At 57.1% G+C, this 10,027-nt stretch overlaps 1 protein-coding gene across 32 annotated transcripts in view; it reads left to right on the top strand.

The window, feature by feature from the left end:
- Positions 1-3,329: 3,329 nt before the first annotated feature.
- AXIN2 (axin 2) overlaps positions 3,330-10,027 on the top strand; it is a 32,078-nt gene continuing 25,380 nt past the window's right edge. For 4 of the 32 annotated variants that reach the window (XM_084983997.1, XM_084983984.1, XM_084983982.1 and 1 more), the window contains exons 1-2: positions 3,371-3,500; positions 6,253-7,180. In XM_084983997.1, coding sequence (XP_084840123.1) covers positions 6,366-7,180 — 815 coding nt within the window. In that variant the 5' untranslated portion in view covers positions 3,371-3,500; positions 6,253-6,365. Of the gene's footprint in view, positions 3,501-3,749; positions 4,159-4,440; positions 4,512-4,668; positions 5,504-6,252; positions 7,181-10,027 lie in introns of those variants that run through there. The other 28 variants (XM_084983995.1, XM_084983983.1, XM_084983981.1 and 25 more) reach the window with 11 other exon arrangements.

Here is a 10,027-nt window from a genome sequence, read left to right as displayed (position 1 = left end):
ACTTTATTTTTTTTCTTTTTATGGCCACACCCGTGGGATGTGGAGGTTCCCAGGCTTGGGGTCGAATCGTAGCTGCAGCTGCCGGCCTACACCACAGCCACAGCCACGGCAGATTCAAGCCGTGTCTGTGACCTATACTGAAGCTCAAGGCAACACTGGATCCTTAACCCACTGAGCAAGGCCAGGGATCGAACCTGCGTCTTGATGGATACTAGTTGGGTTCTTAACCCGCTAATAACAACGGGAACTCCTGGTAACAGGCTATGGAGGAAACAGGATGATTACATAGAAAGAGTCGCCATGTTCCAAGCCCCTACCAGGCGCCAAGCTTCGTGCTGCGTGTTTCTGTCCTCACAACAGCCTCTCTTGAGGGGAGTCCCCTTCTACTTTACAGGTAAACACATGGGGCCTCAGAGCAGTCAGGTGACTTGCAGTCTTTAGAAAGGTCACCTTGCACGTCTCTCTACCTCCTTCCCTAAACAAAGCTACATTGTCTAAGGTGGCGCTTTTCCAAAGAAATAAAAGACAAAGTCCCTGAATCTTAAAGAGCCATGTCCTGGGTCTGAGCTCCTCCGAAGTTGCAGCTAGTGTGACTTCCCCTCCAGAGGGGTTTTTGTCACGCTGACTAAAGGTCGGCGATCTGGCCAGGTGCCTCTCAGGGAGCCCTGAGTTTTCTGGGATTCTGGGATTTCAGGCCGGTACACCATTCCAGAAAGGAATTACTCTCTGTTGTATTAAACTTGTCTGCACTTAGGCAAAGTGGGCTGTTGATCCGCTGTAGGGTTTTTCTTTAAAGGAGTGGGGAGCGAGCATGTGCAGAAATCCATCACCTTGCTTTCCAGTTTCCAGGCAACCGTGCAGGATTACAACAAGTCACATGATGCTGCTGCTGCCAGGGAGAAGGGGAAAATGGAAAACTGTGCTATCTTGAGAAACCGGCGGGTATAAGCGAAGGACTTTGGATTCTTTTCCAGAAAGATTATCAACAAGTAGTGGAATACCTAGAGGCATGAGAAGGCTCCTGGCCTCTCAGCCCTTGGCCCAGCCTCACTGCTGGGTGGGAAATGTACCATCAGGGCACAGGGAAGGGGGTGGGGGTTGGGGGAAGGGGAGTCACTGGCCCACAGTGACCGAGCACCTGTTCTGGAAACCGGCTCTCCAAGGGGTTATTACTGAGAGACCCAGACTGAACTCAGCCTTGCTCCTGTGTCCCCATCGCCAGTCCCTTCTTCCTGCTGCTGCAGCCCTGGGAGAATGAAGGAGCAGAAGGCCAATCCTTTGGTTAAAGCGGAGCCTGTGATGATGGGGCCTGGCTGGTGGGGGGCAGTGAAGGGTCAGCTGTGACAGCTGGGAGGGGAGGAAAACCACCCATGAAAACCAAGTTTCCACTTCCTTTTTTAAAGCCTCCTCTTTCTGATCATTGTTTATTTTTATTTTGGATGTTTTGATTTTTTTTAAGTTCCCCTCCCCCATTGCATGTGTGTGTGTGTGTGTGTGTGTGTGTGTGTGTCCCCGAGCGCGCGCGATCACACACACACACACACACACACACACACATGCTGCTGTTGTTTACATTGTAGACACTGCTATGGCAATTCATCCCCCTCTTATTACAGTTTTGTTCCTATAATAACACCCTCTGTGGCCTAAAGACTCCTTGGAACCACAGGGACAGCTTTGCTCTTGGCCCTCCTGGGGTCGCCGAAGGGAGTGGCTGTGCCCTTGGCTATGGGTCCTACATATCAGCATTCTGAAAGCATTCTGAAGTGGCCTGGCTTTCAGTGTCCTTGAATCCAGTTGTCCCAAGGCAGGGATGAGTCAGTCACCTGGCCACACTCTCTCACTGGCCTTCCTGGTTTGCCCCAAGGCGGCCGTGCTCCTTAGCCTGGACCAGCGGCTTTCTGCCAGGCTGGCCACCTGGAAAGGTGAGCCCTAGGTGCAGACCCTGGACACAGAGAGGCAGGTCTTGGGGACGTCCCACGGTGCCAAGGAACTGAGAAGTCTGGCCACATGGCTTGCTCAAGCTCTGGTCCCTTGTCACAGCCGGTAGAGGACCTTCCCTGCCCTTTCCCAGCAGATTGTGGGTGCTGACTCTGCTTGCTCTTTTCCCATGAAACCTAAACAGACCGAGAAAACACATTTCTTGTATGCTTTATAGATCCGAAGGTTAATGACAGATTAGAGACGCTGCTGCATTTAAAAGCATTTGTTATCCATTCAGTCCACTAAGAAAGTAAATGAAGAAAAAGTGAGCAGAGTTGGAGGGGCAAGGCCTCCCACAGCTCTGATGATGCCAGGCTCTTGAACAGATTTGGTCTATACCTTTATGATTCTTAGAAAGAGGAAAAGTCAATTATTAGCTCATCCTATGAGAGATCATTCCTCGGCAACCAATGTTCTGGGTTTGTGGCATATTTTCTTATTACTTTAAGTGAGAAGGTTGTAACTCCTAAACATTATTGGGGAATGTTGGGAAGGATTCGAGGGTGACAGTGGGGTGAGGCGTTTTCAGTGCATTAAAACTGAGAGGGGATGGGGAAAAAGGCATTCCATATCTGTTTAATGTGTAACATATGGGAGGATGGGGGATGCTTCCAAGAGAGTGTTGTGTATGAGGCTGATACAGAAAGATAGTCCAAGTGTGTGGGGGAGGCTTCTGATGGCCAGGTTGGGAAGCTGGGGTTAAGTCTTCAGGGAATTGAGGAGCGCTTCCTAAGGAGGTGTCAGGGCCCATCTGCAGCACTCAGGCCTATGCTGGCAGATTCACGCCCCCATCCTCAGACATCCACACACGGGCCCACCTTGATCCTAACTCACACTCAGATACGGGCGCGCACAAGCACGTACATTTGGCCATCCCCTCCCAGGACCAGCACTTTTACAAGACTCTTCCAGCCCAATTCCCCGGGAAAGTTGAATAGAGGTAGAAAAGTGTTTGATGACCGAGAAAAAAAATTTTTTTTTTTTTTTTTTTTTTTTTTTTCCTGCTTGCAGTTCTTGCCATGGCCAGAATGCTACAATAAACTGTTGCTTTCCAGAGTAGGGGATGACGGTGGGGTGGGGGGGGGAGGCGGGGGGAGGGAGCTCGAGCAAAAAGGCCAGAGAACTTGGAAGGCCGAATCAGAACTCGGGCTGAGAGCGCCCCGGTGGCCGCGGGGGCCTGGAAGGGGGCGGAGGAGGGCCGGGGAAGGGCTCACGCCAGAGCTGAGCTTGCTGCGGGGGCGGGCCGGGCCGGGCCCGGGCGGCGCCCGGCGCTGTCCCTTTAAGGCGGGCGGCGCGGGCCGGCCGAGCGCGGCTGTGATTGGCGCGGCGGGATCACTGGCTCCCCCAAGCCCGGCCCGGGGGAGTCGGCTGGAGCCGGCTGCGCTTTGATAAGGTCCTGGCAACTCAGTAACAACCCGAGCGCCGGGAAATAAAAATAACCCTTCTTAGCTATGGATTTTGGGGCCGCCCGGCGTCGGAGGCGCCTGTCTACCCAGCCGAAAGCTTTGCTGTAAAAGGTGGGGGGTGGAGGCGCGGCCCCAGCAGAGCCGCTTCAAAGAGAGCCCCCCTGGGGCCGGGGGCGAGGTCGCGCCCAGCCGCGTCGCGGGCGCCAGGGGCTGGAAGGGGTCCAGCCCAACAGAGACCCGGCCAGGAGGGGGGCAGCGAGCCGGACGGCCCCGAGGAGGGGCGGTGGGGGCGCGGGGGCCGGTCGGGGCGCGGCCGGCGCGTACCTCCCTTTCAGGACCGTGCGCTCGGCTCGCGCCTTTGAAGTGCACAGTTAAATCCACAGCGCAGTTTTTGTTGGAAGCGCCCGGAGGACATTTGGTGCGCGGAGTGACTGCTGGAAACAGGACCTGTGTTGAAAGCCGGGCCGGGCGGGGGCCGGAGGGGCCGGGGGCGGCCGCGGCGGGGGCGGAGGCCCACTCGGATCTTTTGCATAAAAGGGGCGGTGGGGCGCGCCGCTCCCCCCTCCTCGCCGGTGGATCTCGCTCTAATCCCAGGATTGTTGTTTCCCCGCACTCCCTTCCCTGCCGCGCGACTCCCCATGTTCCCCGACGCCGGGACTGGCCCGGGGGGGCCCGGGGCTGCCACTGCGAGCCGATCCGGGGGCCAGGGCCGGGGCCCTGCCCGGGGCGCCTGCGAGGTCTTGCCGCTGAGCGCGCGCGCGGATCAATGGTGAGTGCCGAGGCCGCGGCTGCGGGGCGGTCCGCGCGCTTTGATGTTCCCGGCGGCCCTTTGAAGTTGGCCGGCCGGCTATTTCGGGGCGCGCTCCGGGCGGGCGCGGAGAGGAGCGGCGGGCCAGGCGCCCAGCGCTCCGGGGGGCTTGGCTGGGCCGCCCTGCGCGCCCAAGCCCCCTCCCCAGAGTGGTGGCCGGGATGGCGGGGGCCCAGGGGGAGAGACTTCTGCAAGTGGCTGCTGCGGCGGGGGCGGAGAGGGGGTAGATTACCCCCTCCCCCTGGGAGTTGCATCGCTGTGGTTGTTATGGATGTGAGTCGGGGTGTGAGTGTGCGCTGGAGTGCCTTTGGAAGGTGGGATGAAAGGGTGGCGGCGCCCCCCGCTTGCCCTCCCCTCCGCCCCTTTCTCCCCCCACCTCTCCCCCCCTCCCCATCCTCCCCTCCCGCCTCTCTCTCCTCCCCTCCCAGCCACTGGTCCGCGCTTAGGGGCCCTGAGCGCTGGCCGAGGCTCAGTCTGCGCGCTGGAGCGGCCCGAGCCCCGGGCGCCCGCGTCCCCCGCGTCCCTCCTCCCGCCCGGGCCCCGCGCCCCCGGCTGCCCCTGCCCCTTTTGCGGAGAGGCAGAGACTCCGCGCGTCGCCATTTCTGGACTAGGCTGCTGCTTTCCGTGCTTTTTCTGCGGGCGCCTCCGCGAGCTGCGGCGCCGGGGACCGACCCGCGCCCGAGCTCGGGGTGCTGTGAGCGCCTCCCGGGTCTCTGGCCCCGCGCTCGGCGGCCCTCTCGCCGGGGCTCTGGACGCGTTGGGTTGGATTTGGGCCGGGGGTGGGGGCGGGCCGGTGGGGCTCCGCGGAGATGAGACCCGGGCCTCGGGCCGCCTTCGTCTTCCAGGTAACGGGGCCGCCCCTCTCCCCTCCGCCCGGGTAACGCGGCGCTACCGGCGGCCCCGAGGCTCCGCCAGCCGAGCTCGCCCGGAGGCCTGAGGCCCCGGACGGAGGCCACGAGCACCCACCCCCCAGCCCAGGGTCCCTGGCTCCTGGTTCAGGGTCGCGTCCCATCCTCCCCCCGCACCCCGGCCCTTCCCTGCCCTCTCATTAGTTTGATCCTTCCCTTGTTAGGGAAAGAGGCTTGTTTATTGGCTTGATAAGACTTTTTTCTTTCGGAAAAAAATTTAGGCTTGAGGTCAATAGAGTTTGGGATTCTTGGCACAGGCAGTGGTGGCGTGAGATGGTTTCTGATCCGGTTTTGTAGGGTTTGCGGCTCTGGGAGGTTGGGGGCGGGAGGCACGGGGACAGCGGGTCCTGAGGCTTCCCTGCTCTCTGGCAAAGTTTGAAGATCAAAGTCTTGTCTGAGTGAGTTGATTTCTGGTTTGGGGGAGCCGGGAAGACAGAGGTGTAGACTGAGTCAGATCCTTGGCGGGAGGCGGGGGCGCAGCGAACGTCTACATCTGGGTTGGCCGGGGGTGGGGGCTTCTAGCTGGGAGCCCCGGAGCCCCTTCTGCCCTGAGCTGGGCGGGCTCCCTTCTCGGTTGAAGATCTGAATTTTTAAGGAGTGGGAAGGAGGGAGTGCAGAGGGAGAGGGTGGGTGGGGGGAATGGGAACCAGATGCCGGGGAAGGGCACGTTTGGAGCTCGAGTTATCTGTGCCGAGAGCCGAGTGGGGAAATTTCCCGAAATTGGTTTCACCTGCACACAGCCTGACGGCTCCGGGTGCGCGGCTTTGGAGTTGACGCTATGGGCGGGGGGCGGCCGGGAGGCGCGGGCCGGGCAGCCCAGCGAGCGCGGGGGGCCGGGTGAGTTTTTGGAAGGTTTTTACACCTCCCGAGCCCCTCCGCCCCACCTCCCACCCTCCGGCTCACTCAGCTTCCCCGCCCCTTCCTCTCCCCCCCCACCCCCCGAGTGTAGGGAGCTCAGATTTCGCCTTTGAAAAAGCTGCGTCTGATACTTTAGATGAGCACCTCGCAGATAGCTGGGTTGCTTGATTTGAATTTGAGGAGTTGAAAAGCCTGTTTACTTTCTTGCTTTGATGTTGGGTAGATCTGGTTTTGATTATATCAATACCCTTTTCTCTCCCTCTACCTCCCCCCTTCCTTTTCTTCCCAGAAAGGAGGCTCAGATGAGTCCCTGCTGACTTGAGAGAGAGAGACCACGCTGATTGCTGAGAGGGACTGGAAGAAGAAAAAAAAATTCCTAAACTCAGCAAGAACTCCCTCACCATGAGCAGCGCTGTGCTGGTGCCTCGCCTCCCAGACCCCAGCAGCAGTTTCCACGAGGATGCCCCTCGGCCCCCCGTGCCTGGGGAAGAAGGGGAGACCCCACCATGCCAGCCTGGGCTGGGAAAGGGCCAGGTCACCAAACCCATGCCTGTCTCCTCCAACACCAGGCGGAACGAGGATGGGTTGGGGGAGCCCGAGGGGCGGGCATCTCCGGATTCCCCTCTGACCAGGTGGACAAAGTCACTGCACTCCTTGTTGGGTGACCAAGACGGGGCTTATCTCTTCCGGACTTTCCTGGAGAGGGAGAAATGCGTGGATACCTTGGACTTCTGGTTTGCCTGCAATGGATTCAGGCAGATGAACCTGAAAGAGACCAAAACTTTACGAGTAGCCAAAGCAATCTACAAAAGGTACATCGAGAACAACAGCGTTGTCTCCAAGCAGCTGAAACCTGCCACCAAGACGTATATAAGAGATGGCATCAAGAAGCAGCAGATTGATTCCATCATGTTTGACCAGGCGCAGACTGAGATCCAGTCGGTGATGGAGGACAATGCCTACCAGATGTTTCTGACTTCTGATATATACCTCGAATACGTGAGGAGTGGGGGAGAAAACACAGCTTACATGAGTAACGGGGGCCTGGGGAGCCTCAAGCTCGTGTGTGGCTACCTCCCCACCTTAAATGAAGAAGAGGAGTGGACTTGTGCCGACTTCAAGTGCAAACTCTCACCCACTGTGGTTGGCTTGTCCAGCAAAACTCTGAGGGCTACTGCGAATGTGCGGTCCACGGAAACTGTTGAAAATGGATACAGGTAAGACTTGGGCGGGGGGCTGGGGGGATTTTGGAGGGTGCGATGGACTTTGCAGATGTTTTGAGTTAAGTAGGGGGGTTGGATGGATGGACGGATGTGCTGCTGAGGCTGACAAAGGCCCGTCTGGAGCTGGGCGCCCCAGCCACCAACACTTTGATGTTTCTTGTCGGTGTTTAAAGGGGGAAAAGGGATATAGTCTTCGTGTGCTGACCTCAGACAGGGGCAGGCAGTTCTTCATTAATGCTGGTTACTTATCCTGGGCCAGTCTCAGAAGGGGTTGAGAGAGAGAGAGAGAGAGAGAGGACAGCAGCTTTTGATGTCGCTGAGTCACTGGCTGCACTCAGCACCGGGTTTGGAAAGGGCCCTTCACCACCAATCAGTAGAGGGTAGAATTAATGTGGCCACAGAGGCAGCTGGCTTGTGGTGGAGGCACAGGAAGTAACGGGTGCACCCATTGAACGTGGGGGTAAGTGGGATCTTCTGAACTTTTGTGTTCGGATGAGATGAGAGCCAGCAATTGGCTTAACACTGAGCTTGTGGGTCTCTGTGTAGAATGAGATGGTTCCCCAGCAAGAAGCCCTCCTAACAAGGGAAGGCCCTAGGACTTGCCCGAATGAAGGACCCTTGGCTCTAGGGCCTCCTGGCATATTATTCTAGGTTTTAAATACTTGCAGCCGGAGGGTCAGACCCCAGTCGATCAGTTTTGCTGCTTAGTGCTAATGGAGAAAAGGTCTTGGCCAGAGAGGACGGGGGCCCTGGGGTACCTTCTCCTTTTGAGGCTCCAAAGACAAACAGCCCTTTATAGAATGGCCAAGTCTTAAGATTCTTGACCTTTGGAGGCAGCTTCAGACCTCCTGTTAGAATGACTTTTTCTGTTTCTCTCTCTCTCTCCCCTTCCAAATATCCAAAAAGAGAATGAGCCTCTTAACTCTAGGTGGCTGCAGATGGCAAGTGGGGTGGGGAGAGGGGGCTGGGCACAGGACTGCTCTCTGAGCTGCTTATCTTGCTATCTGTTGTGTCGTTCTCCTGTGCTAGAGAAGGGGGCTGCGACCTGGTGGCTCTGTGGCGCTTGCCCTCCCTCCGGAGGGTGGGGCCTCCAGGTGCGGCAGCAGGAGGAGGGGCAAAGTAGTCCCCGTCTGAGCCTAGACGCTGGCGATCTTGGGGTGGCCTTTGCTGGGAGGGAAGGGATTGTCTTCAAGCCACCAGGGGGCGCTCTTACAACCTCGGGAGCTGGTCTCCCTCCACCCCACGCAGACATCTGGTCTACACCTGAAGTGGAAACGGATTGGCTTTTGCCAGGAAGCAAAGGATCACGTGAAAGGAGTTGTTTCAGTGCCTTTAAGCTTATGGTTTCAGGCTGTTTGGGAGAAAGGTACTGGGTCTGGTTTCTGTGGCTGGCAGTCACTGGGCACCTGCGGGCCCCCCCGCCCCCCCCCCCGGCCCTGTTCTTTATGTGAACATTTGGGTAAACCTCCCCTGGCCTCCTTGCTCCACTTTGCCAGCGGTAGCCAAGACTACTTAAGGCCTGTGCTAAGGCTGCTCCTCAGGGCCTTTCCGACAGTGGGGCTTCTGTGTCTCCCAGTCTCCCAGCCTTTGTAAAGAGCACCACGTGCGGTTTGGGAGATCTTAGGTAAGACAGCTCCCGGGCGGGACCCTGCTGTGACCCCTCCCCTTTGTGGGTGGGCAGAAGAGCCCCCGCCTGGGCGTGCCCCTCCCCCTTCCCAAGGCCTCAGCTGGGATAGCACCAGGATTCAATTTGATGGAGATGCCTTTATGGAGCTTTGGGGGTCCTGGATGCAGGGGCCATGGAGCCTTTGTGTTTTGGTGCTTGTCTTTGTGGTTGTGAGCCGTGGGCATTGTTGATATATAGACGGACACCTTTCCGTTGGCCTCTTGGGTTTCCATGCTGTGTTTTTTCTCCCACCATTGGCTTGAGACGAAGGTGGAGTATGTCACCAGGACTGTGTGTGTCTCAACTGACCATTGTCAGAGAGATATTAAGACGTATCCAAGAAAAAAATTTTTTTAACGTGCAGGATATTCAAGGATATATACAGTATATCAGGAGCTGTCTGGAGGTATTCAAGAATACAGGGTTCCAGCCCTGTCCATCACTGACCACCTGGGTTGAGGTCTTTCTGAACCCCCTGTGCCATCTGTAAACTGAAGGACCCCATCCCTCGTGTTTGTGCCATAGGTTGCTAATGGGACCGAAATAATAAACCTGAGAGCCCTTTGTAAAGAGAAATGTCTTGAATGGGTGTAAAGCATGGTAATTTCGTTTCATTGAATGACGATCATACTTGGCTGTGTGATAAGGGCAAGCAGGTTCCTGCCCCACTTTGAGAGTGACCCTGGGGTTCATTCATTCATTCATTGTGAAGTTTTAGCGTACCCCCCCCTTCCCATGCTGCCTCTTTCTCTTAAGTCTGTGTCCCCAGCTGGTTCTTGGGCTGTGGGGATCCTGTGTAACTCTTTAAGTCCACCCCCCACCCCTGGATACCCTCACCCATCCATCGAGGGAGCTGCCTGGGGGATGGGCTTAGTGAGTCAGTAAAATGAATGAAATGAAAAACACGTGCCCTGCCTAGGGTCTCCCTTTTCATCAGCTGCTGAGGAGGGGTCTTGGCAGCTGGATGCCAAGAGCCTGGGCTAGTCTTCCAAGCCCTGTGTTTACCTTGGACACCCAAAGGAACCTCATTTGTAATGACTTGTTTGTGTCCTTACTGATTTGGTGTCAGGTTTAATATAAATAGTTGGAACGGAAGAGCCGGAATGGTCCTTGGAGGCCAGGGCTCTGGTTTGCGAGGGGTTGAGTGGGATGCCTGGGCTTTTGATGGTCTCTAT

This window comes from Sus scrofa, chromosome 12, assembly GCF_054392235.1.
Source record: "Sus scrofa isolate SSC_HxYL_T2T_F1_AM1 chromosome 12, Sscrofa_HxYL_maternal_Yorkshire_Landrace_v2.0, whole genome shotgun sequence".
NCBI classification, from domain to species: Eukaryota; Metazoa; Chordata; class Mammalia; order Artiodactyla; family Suidae; genus Sus; species Sus scrofa.
This window is presented reverse-complemented; position numbering and strand designations above follow the sequence as displayed.